This window comes from Rana temporaria, chromosome 8 (assembly GCF_905171775.1).
Source record: "Rana temporaria chromosome 8, aRanTem1.1, whole genome shotgun sequence".
In the NCBI taxonomy this organism is placed as follows: Eukaryota; Metazoa; Chordata; class Amphibia; order Anura; family Ranidae; genus Rana; species Rana temporaria.
The window spans coordinates 446,609-469,007 of record NC_053496.1 but is presented as its reverse complement, the minus strand read 5'-3'; the positions used below and the strand labels follow the sequence as shown (position 1 = coordinate 469,007).

Below are 22,399 nucleotides of genomic sequence, written 5' to 3'. Positions count from 1 at the left end.
GGAAACATTGAGAGGAAATGAAAATGACCCTCTAGAACCCATCAGCCGGTTTATATTCCTGACCCGTCCTCCAGTCTGGTTTAGCTTGGCAGTCCTGATAACGTTTCTGATTCTGAAATACATCCTGCGCCAATATCACCTGGCCAGAATATTAGGACGTTTTATAATGTTCCAGGAGCTGATTGGATTGATTTATCTACTGATCGATATCTGGAACAGACGGGGGGCAGTCTTTGAGAACATGATCCTACCCCTCTATATAAATGCGCGTGATTGGGACCAATGGGTGGTCACCGGGCTCTGGTCAGTCTGGTCCAAGGGGTGGGTGACCCTAGACAACACAGTCCCACCCGTCCTTATTAATATTGTTACTGAGCACCGGTCAGAATGCTGTCTGGGGGTTATCACCATGCTGGTGGTGCTGCTCCTAATATGTTTCAAGCCATTCTACCGACTGCGCCGACCAACAAGTAGCAACATCACCCCACCCCCGAGTCATCCCATTTCCCCAACATGTGACATCATTATATCAGAAAGCGATGACACCATTCCACCACCAAGTGACATCGTTATACCAGAAAGCGATGACACCATTCCACCACCAAGTGACATCGTTATATCAGAAAGCGATGACACCATTCCACCACCAAGTGACATCGTTCGACCAGAAAGCGATGACACCGTTCCACCACCAAGTGACATCGTTATATCAGAAAGTGATGACACCATTCCACCACCAAGTGATATCGTCATATCAGAAAGCGATGACACCATTCCACCACCAAGTGACATCGTTATATCAGAAAGCGATGACACCATTCCACCACCAAGTGACATCGTTATACCAGAAAGCGATGACACCATTCCACCACCAAGTGACATCGTTATATCAGAAAGCGATGACACCATTCCACCACCAAGTGACATCGTTATACCAGAAAGCGATGACACCATTCCACCACCAAGTGACATCGTTATATCAGAAAGCGATGACACCATTCCACCACCAAGTGACATCGTTATATCAGAAAGCGATGACACCATTCCACCACCAAGTGACATCGTTATACCAGAAAGCGTTGACACCATTCGACCACCAAGTGACATCGTTATATCAGAAAGTGATGACACCATTCCACCACCAAGTGACATCGTTATATCAGAAAGCGATGACACCATTCCACCACCAAGTGATATCGTTATACCAGAAAGCGATGACACCATTCCACCACCAAGTGACATCGTTATATCAGAAAGCGATGATACCATTCCACCACCAAGTGACATCGTTATATCAGAAAGCGATGACACCATTCCACCACCAAGTGACATCGTTATATCAGAAAGCGATGACACCATTCCACCACCAAGTGACATCGTTATATCAGAAAGCGATGACACCATTCCACCACCAAGTGACATCGTTATATCAGAAAGCGATGACACCATTTCACCAAGAGAAAATGTGGACAGCGCTATGGAAGAGACTGACACTCCTGTTTGCAGCGTTGCACCTCTTCAAGCTTCCCTTGGTGCTAGGCTAAGCCCGCAAATAAAGGAGCTCCAACCAAAAATGGAGGTCGGTCACAGGGATATCGTCCCACGAAAGAGTGACATCATCCCACCGAGTGATGTCATCATTCCCATCATTCCACCATCAAGGAAAAATGCAGCGAGCACCATGGAGGAGGCAGCCATTCCCATTTCCAGAGTTGCATCTCCTCGAGCTTCCCTTGGTGATTGGATAAGACAGAAACTAAAGGAGCTCCAACCAAAAATGGAGGTTGGGCACACGGATATCGTCCCACGAAAGAGTGACATCATCCCACCGAGTGATGTCATCATTCCACCATCAAGGAAAAATGCAGCGAGCACCATGGAGGAGGCGGCCGTTCCCATTTCCAGAGTTGCATCTCCTCGAGCTTCCCTTAGTGCTTGGATAAGACAGAAAATAAAGGTGCACCAAGCAACAATGGAGGTCGGACACAGGGATATCATCCCACAAAAGACTGCCACCGCGCGATGTCATCATTCCACCATCAAGGAAAAATGCAGCGAGCGCCATGGAGGAGACGGCCTTTCCATTTTACCGCGTCACATGGCGTAGGAAAAATGTGGACAGAGCTATGAAGGAGACGGCCTTTCCCATTCCCAGCGTCGCGCCTCCTAGGGACCACAGCAACGACATCCCACAGAATGGTGGTCTCCTCCCACTACCGAGTTCCCTTATGTCACCAGTGACTGATGACACCAATATGCTATTGGATTCCGTCATTGGTCAACAAAGGGCAACACTGGCTGTTGATCCCAATGTTGAAACTCGTAGTAACCCGTCTTCACCTACGCAAATTATTCCAGCTAGTGAAGAAGCGAAGGGCAACCAAGGAGGACCGCCATTAAACCGGATCTTGACTTTTCATAGCACTTTTGGCCGGGTGACTTCCTGGTACCAACCTCTGCCCCATTTAATTGGCTGGGCAAATATGACGTCCAACATCCAAGAGTTGCCAAGAGTGGAAATGTAGACATTAAGCTTTAAGGTTAATCAAAAATATCACATTCTAAAGGGAAAGGTAGAACAAGGGGGAGGGGAGTATGGAAGAGGGAGAGAGGGAGGAAGGGGGAGGGAAGTTTGGAGAAAGAAGGGGAGTGAGGGTTTGGGGGAACCCCCACACCCCTTCCTTACCTCCAACCTCCCCTCCTCCTTATCTCCCTCTCTCCCTCTTCCATACTCCCCTCCCCCTTGATCTACCTTTCCCTTTAGAATGTGAAATTTTTGATTAACCTTAAAGCTTAATGTCTACATTTCCACTCTTGGCAACTCTTGGATATGAGGCGGCTTTCGGAGGACTCGGGTCCCCCCGGGCCTAGCAGGCCGTTTACCACCAACATCTGAAAAATGCAGCGAGCACCATGGAGGAGGCGGCCATTCCCATTCCCAGAGTTGCATCTCCTCAAGCTTCCCTTAGTGCTAGGCTAAGACAGAAAATAAAGGAGCACCAAGCAACAATGGAGGTTGGGCACACGGATATCGTCCCACGAAAGAGTGACATCATCCCACCAAGTGATGTCATCATTCCACCATCAAGGAAAAATGCAGCGAGCACCATGGAGGAGGCGGCCATTCCCATTTCCAGAGTTGCATCTCCTCAAGCTTCCCTTAGTGCTTGGATAAGACAGCAAATAAAGGAGCACCAAGCAACAATGGAGGTCGGACACAGGGATATCGTCCCACAAAAGACTGCCACCGAGTGATGTCATCATTCCACCATCAAGGAAAAATGCAGCAAGCGCCATGGAGGAGACTGACGTTCCCATTCCCAGCGTGGCACCTCCCAGGGACCACAGCAACAACATCCCACAGAATGGTGGTCTCCTCCCACTACCGAGTTCCCTTATGTCACCAGTGACCGATGACATCAATATGCTATTGGATTCCGTCATTGGTCAACAAAGGGCAACACTGGCTGTTGATCCCAATGTTGAAACTCGTAGTAACCCGTCTTCACCTACGGAAATTATTCCAGCTAGTGAAGAAGCGAAGGGCAACCAAGGAGGACCGCCATTAAACCGGATCTTGACTTTTCATAGCACTTTTGGCCGGGTGACTTCCTGGTACCAACCTCTGCCCCATTTAATTGGCTGGGCAAATATGACGTCCAACATCCAAGAGTTGCCAAGAGTGGAAATGTAGACATCAAGCTTTAAGGTTAATCAAAAATATCACATTCTAAAGGGAAAGGTAGAACAAGGGGGAGGGGAGTATGGAAGAGGGAGAGAGGGAGGAAGGGGGAGGGAAGTTTGGAGAAAGAAGGGGAGTGAGGGTTTGGGGGAACCCCCACACCCCTTCCTTACCTCCAACCTCCCCTCCTCCTTATCTCCCTCTCTCCCTCTTCCATACTCCCCTCCCCCTTGTTCTACCTTTCCCTTTAGAATGTGATATTTTTGATTAACCTTAAAGCTTAATGTCTACATTTCCACTCTTGGCAACTCTTGGATATGAGGCGGCTTTTGGAGGACTCGGGTCCCCCCGGGCCTAGCAGGCCGTTTACCACCAACATCTCAGTCACTTTTTTACAGGTAATTATGTTTCATCAATGTATTGTCGATCGACATCAAATTTTCGAGGCGTGTGTTGGACCGGCGAGGAGAGGAGGTTGGAGGCCGGTATGTTTTTTAGGTGTGTGTTGGACCGGCGAGGAGAGGAGGTTGGAAGCCGGTATCTTTTTAAGGTGTGTGTTGGACCGGCGAGGAGAGGAGGTTGGAGGCCGGTATCTTTTTAAGGTGTGTGTTGGACCGGCGAGGAGAGGAGGTTGGAGGCCGGTATCTTTTTAAGGTGTGTGTTGGACCGGCGAGGAGAGGAGGTTGGAGGCCGGTATGTTTTTAAGGTGTGTGTGTTGGACCGGCGAGGAGAGGAGGTTGGAGGCCGGTATGTTTTTAAGGTGTGTGTTGGACCGGCGAGGAGAGGAGGTTGGAGGCCGGTATGTTTTTAAGGTGTGTGTTGGACCGGCGAGGAGAGGAGGTTGGAGGCCGGTATCTTTTTAAGGTGTGTGTTCTTTTCACAGCTGTACGAGGGTGGGGTACTGAAAACGTACGAGCAGCTGTGTAGAGAATACCAATTAGCCCCACGGGGCTTCTATCAGTACCTCCAGCTCCGGCATGCTCTACAGAAACAACAACAAACACGATCATTGGTGGTGACTTTACCGTCACCTTTGATGACGACGGTTCTGCAAGCAGAAGCTCGGAGAGGACTCATAACAAAAACATATGAGGGACTGTTAGCAACAATTCAGAGTCATGCTTCCCTTAGAAGCCGTAGGAAGTGGGTGGAAGACATTGGGGAGATAGATGGAGATCAGTGGGAGAGGGCGATTGAATCTGTTCCGGCGGTATCTGTCTCTGCGTCGCACAAATTGTCGCAACTCTTTATCCTACATAGGTATATACGTACACTGGAGTAGTATATGAATATAAAAATGTGGTATAATGTATGTCAAATAAAATGAAATGGATGCCGAATAGGCATATCTATGTATGAAATAAGAAAAGAAAAGATATAAAAATAAAGTGGATTTAAAAAAAAGGTGTGGTTTGGACCGGCGAGGAGAGGAGGTTGGAGGCCGGTATGTTTTTAAGGTGTGGTTTGGACCGGCGAGGAGAGGAGGTTGGAGGCCGGTATGTTTTTAAGGTGTGGTTTGGACCGGCGAGGAGAGGAGGTTGGAGGCCGGTATGTTTTTAAGGTGTGGTTTGGACCGGCGAGGAGAGGAGGTTGGAGGCCGGTATGTTTTTAAGGTGTGTGTTGGACCGGCGAGGAGGTTGGAGGCCGGTATCTTTTTAAGGTGTGTGTTGGACCGGAGAGGAGAGGAGGTTGGAGGCCGGTATGTTTTTAAGGTGTGGTTTGGACCGGCGAGGAGAGGAGGTTGGAGGCCGGTATGTTTTTAAGGTGTGGTTTGGACCGGCTATGGGGAGGTTGGAGGCCGGTATGGGAGGAGTCTTTCCAGCTTTCTTTGCTGGAGAAATGAGAACTCTTCCCACCAGTGAGGTCCTTCATGGAGAAGTCCCAGGCCTCACTCACACGGGGTGTATGAATCTGTACCCTGTATGGGGGCTGCAATTACCCCAAAGAGGACATCCATGTGGGCGCAGTTGCGCGGGCGCACCCTGGGTGCGTTCGGGGCCGTGCACCGGCACCCACACAGATGTCACATTGGGAACAGCCGCTGCACCCCAGATGACAGCAATGGGACTGCCTACATGGGATGCTGGGAACACCTGTGCATCCCCATTGCGGTACACGCGGCCCTCCCATGGGGTACGGATTATTACCCCCCCTGTGAATGAGGCCTAAGTGTGAATAGAATATTTATCCCCATTGTGTTGGTAATTTGGGGACCACTGTACCCCTCATTATTGTTATTTGGGGTGTTTTATTATAGGAGTGTTATAGATTGTAGATTAGGAGAAGTTTGGATTTCTTCTGGAGGAATTTTGAGTGGACATTACTGATGTACCCCGCTCAGCGGGGGCGGGCCTTAGAGAACAGAGGCCGCATATGGGCAGCACAGAGGCTTAGTGGTGAGCCTTGCAGCACTGGGGTCCTTGGTTCACATCCTGACCAGGACACTATCTGCATGGAGTTTGCATGTTCTCCCTGTGCTTGCGTGGGTTTCCTCCGGGTTCTCCGGTTTCCTTCCACAATACATGCTACCTTTGCGTTGGTGGTGCAGTGGTTAGCACAGCTGCTTTCTAAGCAGATGACCCGGGTTCGATCCCCGGCCAATGCCATCTCCAATACTTGGAGTCCTCAGAGAGAAAAGCGCTATACAAGGTCATAGACTATAGTGGGGACATTAGAGTGTCAGCTCCTGGGCTCAGCCATAGACTATAGTGGGACATTAGAGTGTCAGCTCCTGGGCTCAGCCATAGACTATAGTGGGGACATTAGAGTGTCAGCTCCTGGGCTCAGTCATAGACTATAGTGGGACATTAGAGTGTCAGCTCCTGGGCTCAGCCATAGACTATAGTGGGGACATTAGAGTGTCAGCTCCTGGGCTCAGCCATAGACTATAGTGGGACATTAGAGTGTCAGCTCCTGGGCTCAGCCATAGACTATAGTGGGGACATTAGAGTGTCAGCTCCCGGGCTCAGCTATAGACTATAGTGGGACATTAGAGTGTCAGCTCCTGGGCTCAGCCATAGACTATAGTGGGACATTAGAGTGTCAGCTCCTGGGCTCAGCCATAGACTATAGTGGGACATTAGAGTGTCAGCTCCTGGGCTTAGTCATAGACTATAGTGGGACATTAGAGTGTCAGCTCCTGGGCTCAGCTATAGACTATAGTGGGGACATTAGAGTGTCAGCTCCTGGGCTCAGCCATAGACTATAGTGGGACATTAGAGTGTCAGCTCCTGGGCTCAGTCATAGACTATAGTGGGACATTAGAGTGTCAGCTCCTGGGCTCAGTCATAGACTATAGTGGGGACATTAGAGTGTCAGCTCCTGGGCTCAGCCATAGACTATAGTGGGGACATTAGAGTGTCAGCTCCTGGGCTCAGCCATAGACTGCACTGGGGACATTAGAGTGTCAGCTCCTGGGCTCAGCTATAGACTATAGTGGGGACATTAGAGTGTCAGCTCCTGGGCTCAGCCATAGACTATAGTGGGGACATTAGAGTGTCAGCTCCTGGGCTCACTCATAGACTATAGTGGGACATTAGAGTGTCAGCTCCTGGGCTCAGCCATAGACTATAGTGGGACATTAGAGTGTCAGCTCCTGGGCTCAGCCATAGACTATAGTGGGGACATTAGAGTGTCAGCTCCTGGGCTCAGCCATAGACTATAGTGGGACATTAGAGTGTCAGCTCCTGGGCTCAGTCATAGACTATAGTGGGGACATTAGAGTGTCAGCTCCTGGGCTTAGCCATAGACTGCACTGGGTACATTAGAGTGTCAGCTCCTGGGCTCAGCCATAGCCTGCACTGGGGACATTAGAGTGTCAGCTCCTGGGCTCAGCCATAGACTATAGTGGGGACATTAGAGTGTCAGCTCCTGGGCTCAGCCATAGACTATAGTGGGACATTAGAGTGTCAGCTCCTGGGCTCAGCCATAGACTATAGTGGGGACATTAGAGTGTCAGCTCCTGGGCTCAGCCATAGACTATAGTGGGGACATTAGAGTGTCAGCTCCTGGGCTCAGCCATAGACTATAGTGGGACATTAGAGTGTCAGCTCCTGGGATCAGCCACAGACTATAGTGGGGACATTAGAGTGTCAGCTCCTGGGCTCAGCCATAGACTATAGTGGGGACATTAGAGTGTCAGCTCCTGGGCTCAGTCATAGACTGCACTGGGGACATTAGAGTGTCAGCTCCTGGGCTCAGTCATAGACTGCACTGGGGACATTAGAGTGTCAGCTCCTGGGCTCAGCCATAGACTATAGTGGGGACATTAGAGTGTCAGCTCCTGGGATCAGCCATAGACTATAGTGGGGACATTAGAGTGTCAGCTCCTGGGATCAGCCACAGACTATAGTGGGGACATTAGAGTGTCAGCTCCGGGGCTCAGTCATAGACTATAGTGGGGACATTAGAGTGTCAGCTCCTGGGCTCAGCCATAGACTATAGTGGGGACATTAGAGTGTCAGCTCCTGGGCTCAGCCATAGACTATAGTGGGACATTAGAGTGTCAGCTCCTGGGCTCAGCCATAGACTATAGTGGGGACATTAGAGTGTCAGCTCCCGGGCTCAGCCATAGACTATAGTGGGACATTAGAGTGTCAGCTCCTGGGCTCAGCTATAGACTATAGTGGGACATTAGAGTGTCAGCTCCTGGGCTCAGCCATAGACTATAGTGGGGACATTAGAGTGTCAGCTCCTGGGCTCAGCCATAGACTATAGTGGGGACATTAGAGTGTCAGCTCCTGGGCTCAACCATAGACTATAGTGGGACATTAGAGTGTCAGCTCCTGGGCTCAGCCCCTCCCTGTGGGCGGTCCTCAGTGATGATCACACTCACCTCTCCTTCAGGTCACATGATCACTCTGCACACTGCCAGCGTTTCTGGGCGGGGCCTCTGCGGAAAACGAGATCACGTGACGCCCCGCCCCCTAATAGGCGGAGCCACCCGGGTGTCTCTTCTTCTGCCCGCCAACCAAAGAAAGAGACCCAACTACCGGGTATCTCTCGGGCTCCACCCACTTCCGGTCTTCCTCTTTACTTCCGGGTGAGGAGTCTGTTTACCTTCCGGGGTCGGTGGAGGAGCGGGGTGAGAGGTGAATGGTGCCGTATAACAGACCATGTGAGGGACAGAGCGCTCCCCTCCCCCTCTCACACCTCTGTGACCCCCCCTTATAGGAGAGAATGACCCCCCCCCCTGTATGAGGTGTCAGCCCTGCCTGGCCCTCTGTGTGCCCCCCCCCTGTATATCTATATAGGATAGAGTGACCCCCCCCCCCCTTTATGAGGTGTCAGCCCTGCCTGCCCCTCTGTGTGCCCCCCCCCCTCTGTAGATCAGTGTTTATCACCCGGGGGTGCACAGGACACTCCCCCTGGATCAGTGCCACGGGTTGTCACGGTCTTACCAGGCCGGCACCATGACCAGCGGACTTCCTTTTCTTCCTGAATGTTGGGGGGGCAGTGCTGTGTGGCCCCCCCCACCCCCTGAACAAGGTCATGCATTGTCATTGTGTATGCAAGCTGGTCGCCATGACAATGCATGACCCCGCCCAGGGGGAGGGGGTGGGGCGCACTCAGGACCGCCCCCCCAACATTCAGGAAGACACGCCCAATAACACTCTCTAGGTCCTGGTAGTGCGGCATCTTTCGTTGCCATGGTGATGGGGGCAGCTTGTCCGCACCATGGCAATGCATGACCCTCCCCAAGGTGGGCGACATGCAGAGGAACCCCCAACATTCCGGAGGAAAAGATATCCGTCTCCTCCTGACCCCCCCAAACCTCCCGCCTGATTGGGGGGGGGCTCCTTGATTGGGGGGACTGTGAGAGTGGGGTGCTCTGGTATTGGGGGGCTCTGTGTTGGGAGGGGGACTGTGAGAGTGGGGTGCTCTAATGTGATGGGGGACTCATCTATAGACTGCACTGGGGACATTAGAGTGTCAGCTCCTGGGCTCAGCCATAGACTATAGTGGGACATTAGAGTGTCAGCTCTTGGGCTCAGCTATAGACTGCACTGGGGACATTAGAGTGTCAGCTCCTGGGCTCAGCCATAGACTGCACTGGGGACATTAGAGTGTCAGCTCCTGGGCTCAGCTATAGACTATAGTGGGACATTAGAGTGTCAGCTCCTGGGCTCAGCCATAGACTATAGTGGGGACATTAGAGTGTCAGCTCCTGGGATCAGCCATAGACTATAGTGGGACATTAGAGTGTCAGCTCCTGGGCTCAGCCATAGACTGCACTGGGGACATTAGAGTGTCAGCTCCTGGGCTCAGCCATAGGCCCCGTACACACGACAGAGAAACTCGACGTGCCAAGCACGTCGAGTTCCTCGTCGAGTTTTGGGATGAAGCCGCCGAGGAGCTCGGCGGGACGCCTTCTCCCATAGAACAACGAGAAAATAGAGAACATGTTCTCTATTTTCTCGTCGAGCTCCTCGGCGGCTCCATCGAGCCAAAACTGTACAGACGACAGAGTTTCTCGGCAGAATCCGGGTTTTGACCGAGTTTCTCGGTGAATTCTGCCGAGAAACTCTGTCGTGTGTACGGGGCCATAGACTGCACTGGGGGCATTAAAGTGTCAGCTCCTGGGATCAGCCATAGAACTGTACTGGGGACATTAGAGTGTCAGCTCCTGGGCTCAGCCATAGACTGCACTGGGGACATTAGAGTGTCAGCTCCTGGGTTCAGCCATAGACTATAGTGGGGACATTAGAGTGTCAGCTCCTGGGCTCAGCCACCTTGTGGGCGGTCCTTCATCACACACTTGCCTCTGAATCAGGTCACATGATCGCTCTTCCTACTGCCAGTATCTATGGGCGGGGCCTCTGCTGACCACGCCCCTGATATGAAGTCAATGTCATCCCCAGACTCGGATTTCCCATAAATAACATTTACAGATTTCTCGGGGGACCGGGAGATTTTTCAGACTTCTAAAGGGCGCCACCCCTGAGCAAAGGTAGTCCCTCCCCCCCACCCCCGAGGCCCCTCCCACACAAACCTTTAGAGGCTGATAAGTGCCATAGAAGTGAATGTCTGTATTCATGTAATCATCATTGCTCCTGTACATTGCTGTCTACCCACGCATGTGCGGCGCATTTCCCGAATGTTCTCACCCCCTTGCGCCCGCTTTCCTTTTCTCATCACCTGTGTATTGTTCTTGCAGGGCCATAATGGACACCACAGAACTCAGGAGATTGCGGAAGAAGCTGAGACAGATTGAGACTTTGGAACACCTTCCCCGGGAGCTGACCCCCTGTGAGGCCGCCAAGGTACAGTACAAGGGGGTCATGGGGGGTACTAAACCCAACGGGGGAGTCTCCTTCACACACATTGCTCAGGCCGGGATTACCGGTGTCTGGAGCAAAGGTGTTCAGGAGAAAATACACGGGGACAAGAAGTGCATGAAAAGGGCCGCAGGAGATCAGCAGAGAGAAAAAACCCAGGAAAATAAAACTTTATAGAAAAAATAAACTTTTTCTGATACTTTGTGTTTTTACATCGACTTGAAAATCGTATCTCTGTCCAATCATCTTTCACATTTCATTTATTGTACAGATTAGTTATGGGGCGGAGTTACCCACAGGACCCAATCAGAAATGAGTGTTCGAGTGCGTGACGTGCACCACCTGTCATCCCTGCAGCCTGTCAGTGCAATGTATGGGCTCAGCCGTCACCGCTCTCCACTCACTGCTGTCATCTCTGCAGCCTGTCAGTGCAATGTATGGGCTCAGCAGTCACCGCGCTCCACTCACAGCTGTCATCCCTGCAGCCTGTCAGTGCAATGTATGGGCTCAGCAGTCACCGCTGTCATCCCTGCAGCCTGTCAGTGCAATGTATGGGCTCAGCAGTCACCGCTCTCCACTCACCGCTGTCATCACTGCAGCCTGTCAGTGCATTGTATGGGCTCAGCAGTCACCGCTCTCCACTCACCGATGTCATCTCTGCAGCCTGTCAGTGCAATGTATGGGCTCAGCAGTCACCGCTCTCCACTCACCGCTGTCATCACTTTAGCCTGTCATCTTACTAGAGAAGACCAGTCTGTGTGCTGGAGGTGGGATCATACTAGAGAAGACCAGTCTGTGTGCTGGAGGTGGGATCTTACTAGAGAAGACCAGTCTGTGTTCTGGAGGTGGGATCATACTAGAGAAGACCAGTCTGTGTGCTGGAGGTGGGATCTTACTAGAGAAGACCAGTCTGTGTGCTGGAGGTGGGATCATACTGGAGAAGACCAGTCTGTGTGCTGGAGGTGGGATCTTAGTAGAGAAGACCAGTCTGTGTGCTGGAGGTGGGATCTTACTAGAGAAGACCAGTCTGTGTTCTGGAGGTGGGATCATACTAGAGAAGACCAGTCTGTGTGCTGGAGGTGGGATCATACTGGAGAAGACCAGTCTGTGTGCTGGAGGTGGGATCATACTGGAGAAGACCAGTCTGTGTGCTGGAGGTGGGATCATACTGTAGAAGACCAGTCTGTGTTCTGGAGGTGGGATCTTACTAGAGAAGACCAGTCTGTGTGCTGGAGGTGGGATCATACTAGAGAAGACCAGTCTGTGTGCTGGAGGTGGGATCTTACTGTAGAAGACCAGTTTGTGTTCTGGAGGTGGGATCATACTGGAGAAGACCAGTCTGTGTGCTGGAGGTGGGATCTTAGTAGAGAAGACCAGTCTGTGTGCTGGAGGTGGGATCTTACTAGAGAAGACCAGTCTGTGTTCTGGAGGTGGGATCATACTGGAGAAGACCAGTCTGTGTGCTGGAGGTGGGATCATACTGTAGAAGACCAGTCTGTGTTCTGGAGGTGGGATCTTACTAGAGAAGACCAGTCTGTGTGCTGGAGGTGGGATCATACTAGAGAAGACCAGTCTGTGTGCTGGAGGTGGGATCATACTGGAGAAGACCAGTCTGTGTTCTGGAGGTGGGATATTACCGGAGAAGACCAGTCTGTGTGCTGGAGGTGGGATCTTACCAGAGAAGACCAGTCTGTGTGCTGGAGGTGGGATCTTACTAGAGAAGACCAGTCTGTGTGCTGGAGGTGGGATCTTACTGTAGAAGACCAGTCTGTGTGCTGGAGGTGGGATCTTACTAGAGAAGACCAGTCTGTGTGCTGGAGGTGGGATCATACTAGAGAAGACCAGTCTGTGTGCTGGAGGTGGGATCTTACCGGAGAAGACCAGTCTGTGTGCTGGAGGTGGGATCTTACCGGAGAAGACCAGTCTGTGTGCTGGAGGTGGGATCATACTAGAGAAGACCAGTCTGTGTGCTGGAGGTGGGATCTTACTGTAGAAGACCAGTCTGTGTTCTGGAGGTGGGATCTTACTAGAGAAGACCAGTCTGTGTGCTGGAGGAGGGATCTTACCGGAGAAGACCAGTCTGTGTGCTGGAGGTGGGATCTTTCTAGAGAAGACCAGTCTGTGTGCTGGAGGTGGGATATTACCAGAGAAGACCAGTCTGTGTGCTGGAGGTGGGATCTTACCAGAGAAGACCAGTCTGTGTGCTGGAGGTGGGATCTTACTAGAGAAGACCAGTCTGTGTGCTGGAGGTGGGATCTTACTAGAGAAGACCAGTCTGTGTGCTGGAGGTGGGATCATACTAGAGAAGACCAGTCTGTGTGCTGGAGGTGGGATATTACCGTAGAAGACCAGTCTGTGTGCTGGAGGTGGGATCTTCCCGGAGAAGACCAGTCTGTGTGCTGGAGGTGGGATCTTACCGGAGAAGACCAGTCTGTGTGCTGGAGGTGGGATCATACTAGAGAAGACCAGTCTGTGTGCTGGAGGTGGGATCTTACTGTAGAAGACCAGTCTGTGTGCTGGAGGTGGGATCATACTAGAGAAGACCAGTCTGTGTGCTGGAGGTGGGATCTTACCGGAGAAGACCAGTCTGTGTGCTGGAGGTGGGATCTTACCGGAGAAGACCAGTCTGTGTGCTGGAGGTGGGATCTTACTACAGAAGACCAGTCTGTGTGCTGGAGGTTGGATCATACTAGAGAAGACCAGTCTGTGTTCTGGAGGTGGGATCTTACTAGAGAAGACCAGTCTGTGTGCTGGAGGTGGGATCTTACTACAGAAGACCAGTCTGTGTGCTGGAGGTGGGATCTTACTACAGAAGACCAGTCTGTGTGCTGGAGGTGGGATCTTACCAGAGAAGACCAGTCTGTGTGCTGGAGGTGGGATCTTACTGTAGAAGACCAGTCTGTGTGCTGGAGGTGGGATCTTACTGGAGAAGACCAGTCTGTGTGCTGGAGGTGGGATCTTACTGGAGAAGACCAGTCTGTGTGCTGGAGGTGGGATCTTACTGTAGAAGACCAGTCTGTGTTCTGGAGGTGGGATCTTACTAGAGAAGACCAGTCTGTGTGCTGGAGGTGGGATCTTACTGTAGAAGACCAGTCTGTGTGCTGGAGGTGGGATCTTACTGTAGAAGACCAGTCTGTGTTCTGGAGGTGGGATCTTACTGTAGAAGACCAGTCTGTGTGCTGGAGGTGGGATCATACTAGAGAAGACCAGTCTGTGTGCTGGAGGTGGGATCATACTAGAGAAGACCAGTCTGTGTGCTGGAGGTGGGATCTTACCGGAGAAGACCAGTCTGTGCCCTGAATGACATCAGCCCAGAATATATGATGGACCCAGCACTGCTGTCATATCCCCCCCCCCCCCGTCTACATCTGGCCAGTTACAAAATGCAGCTTTTGATTGGTTTGTAGCCGTGTATTAGTTTTGTTTCCTACATATCGCTGTGTAAGGGGGGGTTGTATTTGTGCTGGAGGTGGGATACAGGTGAGTGACATATCGCTGTGTAAGGGGGGGTTGTGATTGGTTGTATTTGTGCTGGAGGTGGGGTACAGGTGAGTGACATATCGCTGTGTAAGGGGTTGTGATTGGTTGTATTTGTGCTGGAGGTGGGATACAGGTGAGTGACATATCGCTGTGTTAGGGGGTTGTGATTGGTTGTATTTGTGCTGGAGGTGGGATACAGGTGAGTGACATATCGCTGTGTAAGGGGGGGTTGTGATTGGTTGTATTTGTGCTGGAGGTGGGATACAGGTGAGTGACATATCGCTGTGTAAGGGGTTGTGATTGGTTGTATTTGTGCTGGAGGTGGGATACAGGTGAGTGACATATCGCTGTGTTAGGGGTTGTGATTGGTTGTATTTGTGCTGGAGGTGGGGTACAGGTGAGTGACATATCACTGTGTAAGGGGTTGTGATTGGTTGTATTTGTGCTGCAGGTGGGGTACAGGTGAGTGACATATCACTGTGTAAGGGGTTGTGATTGGTTGTATTTGTGCTGGAGGTGGGGTACAGGTGAGTGACATATCGCTGTGTTAGGGGTTTGTGATTGGTTGTATTTGTGCTGGAGGTGGGATACAGGTGAGTGACATATCGCTGTGTAAGGGGTTGTGATTGGTTGTATTTGTGCTGGAGGTGGGATACAGGTGAGTGACATATCGCTGTGTAAGGGGGGGTTGTGATTGGTTGTATTTGTGCTGGAGGTGGGATACAGGTGAGTGACATATCGCTGTGTAAGGGGTTGTGATTGGTTGTATTTGTGCTGGAGGTGGGATACAGGTGAGTGACATATGGCTGTGTAAGGGGGGTTGTGATTGGTTGTATTTGTGCTGGAGGTGGGATACAGGTGAGTGACATATCGCTGTGTTAGGGGTTGTGATTGGTTGTATTTGTGCTGGAGGTGGGATACAGGTGAGTGACATATCGCTGTGTAAGGGGGGTTGTGATTGGTTGTATTTGTGCTGGAGGTGGGATACAGGTGAGTGACATATCGCTGTGTTAGGGGTTGTGATTGGTTGTATTTGTGCTGGAGGTGGGATACAGGTGAGTGACATATCGCTGTGTAAGGGGTTGTGATTGGTTGTATTTGTGCTGGAGGTGGGATACAGGTGAGTGACATATCGCTGTGTAAGGGGGGTTGTGATTGGTTGTATTTGTGCTGGAGGTGGGGTACAGGTGAGTGACATATCGCTGTGTTAGGGGTTTGTGATTGGTTGTATTTGTGCTGGAGGTGGGATACAGGTGAGTGACATATCGCTGTGTAAGGGGTTGTGATTGGTTGTATTTGTGCTGGAGGTGGGATACAGGTGAGTGACATATCGCTGTGTAAGGGGTTGTGATTGGTTGTATTTGTGCTGGAGGTGGGATACAGGTGAGTGACATATGGCTGTGTAAGGGGGGTTGTGATTGGTTGTATTTGTGCTGGAGGTGGGATACAGGTGAGTGACATATCGCTGTGTTAGGGGTTGTGATTGGTTGTATTTGTGCTGGAGGTGGGGTACAGGTGAGTGACATATCGCTGTGTAAGGGGGGGTTGTGATTGGTTGTATTTGTGCTGGAGGTGGGATACAGGTGAGTGACATATCGCTGTGTAAGGGGTTGTGATTGGTTGTATTTGTGCTGGAGGTGGGATACAGGTGAGTGACATATCGCTGTGTAAGGGGGGGTTGTGATTGGTTGTATTTGTGCTGGAGGTGGGATACAGGTGAGTGACATATCGCTGTGTAAGGGGTTGTGATTGGTTGTATTTGTGCTGGAGGTGGGATACAGGTGAGTGACATATGGCTGTGTAAGGGGGGTTGTGATTGGTTGTATTTGTGCTGGAGGTGGGATACAGGTGAGTGACATATCGCTGTGTTAGGGGTTGTGATTGGTTGTATTTGTGCTGGAGGTGGGATACAGGTGAGTGACATATCGCTGTGTAAGGGGGGTTGTGATTGGTTGTATTTGTGCTGGAGGTGGGATACAGGTGAGTGACATATCGCTGTGTTAGGGGTTGTGATTGGTTGTATTTGTGCTGGAGGTGGGATACAGGTGAGTGACATATCGCTGTGTAAGGGGTTGTGATTGGTTGTATTTGTGCTGGAGGTGGGATACAGGTGAGTGACATATCGCTGTGTAAGGGGGGTTGTGATTGGTTGTATTTGTGCTGGAGGTGGGGTACAGGTGAGTGACATATCGCTGTGTTAGGGGTTTGTGATTGGTTGTATTTGTGCTGGAGGTGGGATACAGGTGAGTGACATATCGCTGTGTAAGGGGTTGTGATTGGTTGTATTTGTGCTGGAGGTGGGATACAGGTGAGTGACATATCGCTGTGTAAGGGGTTGTGATTGGTTGTATTTGTGCTGGAGGTGGGATACAGGTGAGTGACATATGGCTGTGTAAGGGGGGTTGTGATTGGTTGTATTTGTGCTGGAGGTGGGATACAGGTGAGTGACATATCGCTGTGTTAGGGGTTGTGATTGGTTGTATTTGTGCTGGAGGTGGGGTACAGGTGAGTGACATATCGCTGTGTTAGGGGTTTGTGATTGGTTGTATTTGTGCTGGAGGTGGGATACAGGTGAGTGACATATCGCTGTGTAAGGGGTTGTGATTGGTTGTATTTGTGCTGGAGGTGGGATACAGGTGAGTGACATATCGCTGTGTTAGGGGTTTGTGATTGGTTGTATTTGTGCTGGAGGTGGGATACAGGTGAGTGACATATCGCTGTGTAAGGGGTTGTGATTGGTTGTATTTGTGCTGGAGGTGGGATACAGGTGAGTGACATATCGCTGTGTTGGGGGTTGTGATTGGTTGTATTTGTGCTGGAGGTGGGGTACAGGTGAGTGACATATCGCTGTGTAAGGGGGGGTTGTGATTGGTTGTATTTGTGCTGGAGGTGGGATACAGGTGAGTGACATATGGCTGTGTAAGGGGGGGTTGTGATTGGTTGTATTTGTGCTGGAGGTGGGATACAGGTGAGTGACATATCGCTGTGTAAGGGGGGGTTGTGATTGGTTGTATTTGTGCTGGAGGTGGGATACAGGTGAGTGACCTATCGCTGTGTAAGGGGGGGTTGTGATTGGTTGTATTTGTGCTGGAGGTGGGATACAGGTGAGTGACATATCGCTGTGTAAGGGGGGGTTGTGATTGGTTGTATTTGTGCTGGAGGTGGGGTACAGGTGAGTGACATATCGCTGTGTAAGGGGGGGTTGTGATTGGTTGTATTTGTGCTGGAGGTGGGATACAGGTGAGTGACATATCGCTGTGTAAGGGGTTGTGATTGGTTGTATTTGTGCTGGAGGTGGGATACAGGTGAGTGACATATCGCTGTGTAAGGGGGGGTTGTGATTGGTTGTATTTGTGCTGGAGGTGGGATACAGGTGAGTGACATATCGCTGTGTTGGGGGGGGTTGTGATTGGTTGTATTTGTGCTGGAGGTGGGATACAGGTGAGTGACATATCGCTGTGTAAGGGGTTGTGATTGGTTGTATTTGTGCTGGAGGTGGGATACAGGTGAGTGACATATCGCTGTGTAAGGGGGGGTTGTGATTGGTTGTATTTGTGCTGGAGGTGGGATACAGGTGAGTGACATATCGCTGTGTTAGGGGTTGTGATTGGTTGTATTTGTGCTGGAGGTGGGGTACAGGTGAGTGACATATCGCTGTGTAAGGGGGGGTTGTGATTGGTTGTATTTGTGCTGGAGGTGGGATACAGGTGAGTGACATATGGCTGTGTAAGGGGGGGTTGTGATTGGTTGTATTTGTGCTGGAGGTGGGGTACAGGTGAGTGACATATCGCTGTGTAAGGGGGGGGTTGTGATTGGTTGTATTTGTGCTGGAGGTGGGATACAGGTGAGTGACCTATCGCTGTGTAAGGGGGGGTTGTGATTGGTTGTATTTGTGCTGGAGGTGGGGTACAGGTGAGTGACATATCGCTGTGTAAGGGGGGGTTGTGATTGGTTGTATTTGTGCTGGAGGTGGGATACAGGTGAGTGACATATGGCTGTGTAAGGGGGGGTTGTGATTGGTTGTATTTGTGCTGGAGGTGGGGTACAGGTGAGTGACATATCGCTGTGTAAGGGGGGGTTGTGATTGGTTGTATTTGTGCTGGAGGTGGGGTACAGGTGAGTGACATATCGCTGTGTTAGGGGTTGTGATTGGTTGTATTTGTGCTGGAGGTGGGGTACAGGTGAGTGACATATCGCTGTGTTAGGGGTTGTGATTGGTTGTATTTGTGCTGGAGGTGGGGTACAGGTGAGTGACATATCGCTGTGTAAGGGGGGGTTGTGATTGGTTGTATTTGTGATGTTTATAGAGAGATCCCCACAATCCATTCTCTCTCCTCTCCTGTGTGAATCTCCAGGTATCTCTCAAGGTGGAACTTCGCAGACGTGTGGAAGAAATATTGTCGGAGAATCTGAAAGTAGAACCCGAGGAGGCCGAGAGCAGGGAACATGGCAGGTGTGATGTGAATGTTTTCTTGTTGATGTCGGATATCAATCCCAGAGCAGCCGGAAATTATCGCAGTGACCCCGAGAGGGGGGACCTCCTTCCACTCTATTCTTATAGTAAAGCTGAAATCCATTTTTATATGAAAGTGATTACCATGGAAGTCCAATCCAATACTAACTGGTTCTAGGTTCAAGGTCCTAGACTAAGGCTTACCTGCAGATGGGCACTAATGAGACAGATGGGCACAGTGAGGCCGCAGATGGGCACCAATGAGACAGATGGGCACAGTGAGGCTGCAGATGGGCACTAATGAGACAGATGGGCACAGCGAGGCCGCAGATGGGCACTGAGACAGATGGGCACAATGAGACTGCAGATGGGCACTAATGAGACAGATGGGCACAGTGAGGCTGCAGATGTGCACTAATGAGACAGATGGGCACAGGGAGGCTGCAGATGGGCACTAATGAGACAGATGGGCACAGCGAGGCCGCAGATGGGCACTAATGAGACAGATGGGCACAGTGAGACTGCAGATGGGCACTAATGAGACAGATGGGCACAGTGAGGCTGCAGATGGGCACTAATGAGACAGATGGGCACAGTGCGACTGCAGATGGGCACTGAGGAGACAGATGGGCACAGTGAGACTGAAGATGGGCACTAATGAGACAGATGGGCACAGTGAGGCTGCAGATGGGCATTGTTGACTTTCTTTTCCACTTGTAGTAGCTGCTGCATTTCCCACCCCAGGCTTATACTCGAGTCAATCAGTTTTCCCATTTTTTCCTGTGGTAATATTCGGTGCCTCGGCTTATACTGAGTATATACGGTACTAAGTGCAGCCATGATGGGCAGAGCTAAATGATCAGCAACCTATAAGATTTCTGTTATTTCCAAAGTGAGACCAGGAAACGATGAATTCTGATTGGACGTCTTCATACGCTGTGCACAACATTGATGATGACTTTTATGGGACTCGCCTTGTGTTTTCTCCTTTTTGTCCTCACAGCTCGGAGTCCTCCTCACTCCCGGATCCTCCATTGAAGAAGCGCACCCCTCCCAAGACCCCTCCCAAAATGACAACGGCTCCGCCCACGCCAAAAGTAAAACTGAAGGGACGAGGTGAGACGGGAGTCCGAGATTCGGAGCCTCTGATAAATATTATTATTATGTTCCTGATAAATGTGCATTCTATGGAGATCTAAACATTTTATTCCAGGAAGATACAATATTTATTACAGCGGAAATATTCCTATAAAGGACGGCTGGAGGGGAAGACTAGAAGGGGTTCCAAACTTTTGTGTCTTTTCACTTTAATGCATTGAGGTGAAAAAACACCTTGCAGCAGGACCCATCCTAGGCGGGTGCGCGGGGTGCTCCACACCCGGGCGCTGCAGAGGTGGGGGCGCCGAAGCATTCGTCTCGAGTCCCGCTGTCCCCGGAATGCGTGCCGAGTCCCGCTGTCCCCGGAATGGGCGCCGAGTCCCGCTGTCCCCGGAATGCGTGCCGAGTCCCGCTGTCCCCGGAATGCGTGCCGAGTCCCGCTGTCCCCGGTATCGGGGCCGAGTCCCGCTGTCCCCGGTATCGGGGCCGAGTCCCGCTGTCCCCGGAATCGGGGCCGAGTCCCGCTGTCCCCGGAATCGGGGCCGAGTCCCGCTGTCCCCAGAATCGGGGCCGAGTCCCGCTGTCCCCCGTATCGGGGCCGAGTCGCGCTGTCCCCCGGAATGCGTGCCGAGTCGCGCTGTCCCCCGGAATGCGTGCCGAGTCGCGCTGTCCCCCGGAATGCGTGCCGAGTCGCGCTGTCCCCCGGAATGCGTGCCGAGTCGCGCTGTCCCCCGGAATGCGTGCCGAGTCGCGCTGTCCCCCGGAATGCGTGCCGAGTCGCGCTGTCCCCCGGAATGCGTGCCGAGTCGCGCTGTCCCCCGGAATGCGTGCCGAGTCGCGCTGTCCCCCGGAATGCGTGCCGAGTCGCGCTGTCCCCCGGAATCGGGGCCGAGACGCGCTGTCCCCGGAATCCGTCCCGAGTACCGCGGCGGGCAGTGGAGCCTAGAACCGGAACACATTCCAGTGCTAGACTCCACTAATCTTCCTTTCCAGTGTGCATGGAGTGTCACCCCCCCCCGTTTTTTTTACCTGAGCCCCAAATTTCAGTGGGCGCGATCCCGCGTCGCTCTCCCCACAGCTTCTCGGCTCTTCATTGGATAGATTGATAGCTGCACAGCCATTGGCTTCCGCTGCTGTCAATCAAATCCAATGACCGGGGGGGGCAGGGCTGAGTCATACACTTGGCGGCTATGGACGCCGATTGTATGACACAGGAGCACGCCTGTAAGGTAACCGCCTCGGGGAGAGAGCTTCCCAGAGGGGGTTAACTAATGTGGGGAGGAGCCGCTGTGGGAAACCCCAGAAGAGGAGGATCGGGGCAGGGACAGGCTAGTGTAGTATACGGACAGGCTAGTGTAGTATAGGGACAGGCTAGTGTAGTATAGGGACAGGCTAGTGTAGTATATAGACAGGCTAGTGTAGTATACGGACAGGCTAGTGTAGTATATGGACAGGCTAGTGTAGTATACGGACAGGCTAGTGTAGTATACGGACAGGCTAGTGTAGTATAGGGACAGGCTAGTGTAGTATACGGACAGGCTAGTGTAGTATACGGGCAGGCTAGTGTAGTATAGGGACAGGCTAGTGTAGTATACGGACAGGCTAGTGTAGTATAGGGACAGGCTAGTGTAGTATATGGGACAGGCTAGTGTAGTATAGGGACAGGCTAGTGTAGTATAGGGACAGGCTAGTGTAGTATAGGGACAGGCTAGTGTAGTATATGGGACAGGCTAGTGTAGTATAGGGACAGGCTAGTGTAGTATATGGACAGGCTAGTGTAGTATAGGGACAGGCTAGTGTAGTATAGGGACAGGCTAGTGTAGTATATGGACAGGCTAGTGTAGTATATGGGACAGGCTAGTGTAGTATAGGGACAGGCTAGTGTAGTATATGGACAGGCTAGTGTAGTATACGGACAGACTAGTGTAGTATACGGACAGGCTAGTGTAGTATACGGACAGGCTAGTGTAGTATAGGGACAGGCTAGTGTAGTATAGGGACAGGCTAGTGTAGTATAGGGACAGGCTAGTGTAGTATAGGGACAGGCTAGTGTAGTATAGGGACAGGCTAGTGTAGTATAGGGACAGGCTAGTGTAGTATAGGGACAGGCTAGTGTAGTATAGGGACAGGCTAGTGTAGTATACGGACAGGCTAGTGTAGTATAGGGACAGGCTAGTGTAGTATAGGGACAGGCTAGTGTAGTATAGGGACAGGCTAGTGTAGTATAGGGACAGGCTAGTGTAGTATAGGGACAGGCTAGTGTAGTATAGGGACAGGCTAGTGTAGTATAGGGACAGGCTAGTGTAGTATAGGGACAGGCTAGTGTAGTATAGGGACAGGCTAGTGTAGTATAGGGACAGGCTCTTGTAGTATAGGGACAGGCTAGTGTAGTATATGGACAGGCTAGTG

The 22,399-nt window shown here is 51.4% G+C and overlaps 1 protein-coding gene and 1 non-coding gene across 2 annotated transcripts in view; both read left to right on the top strand.

Annotated features, from left to right (window-relative positions):
* Nucleotides 1-6,215: 6,215 nt before the first annotated feature.
* On the top strand, nucleotides 6,216-6,287 carry TRNAR-UCU. The gene has a single exon. It is a non-coding gene; the product is annotated as a tRNA-Arg (tRNA).
* Nucleotides 6,288-8,690: 2,403 nt separating this feature from the next.
* Nucleotides 8,691-22,399, top strand: part of LOC120946601 (F-box/WD repeat-containing protein 7-like) — a 46,252-nt gene continuing 32,543 nt past the window's right edge. Inside the window, exons 1-4 of the mRNA XM_040361157.1 lie at nucleotides 8,691-8,772; nucleotides 10,839-10,944; nucleotides 18,795-18,892; nucleotides 19,896-20,008. Of these exons, the coding sequence (XP_040217091.1) occupies nucleotides 10,846-10,944; nucleotides 18,795-18,892; nucleotides 19,896-20,008 (310 nt within the window). The 5' untranslated portion in view covers nucleotides 8,691-8,772; nucleotides 10,839-10,845. The remainder of the gene's footprint in view (nucleotides 8,773-10,838; nucleotides 10,945-18,794; nucleotides 18,893-19,895; nucleotides 20,009-22,399) is intronic.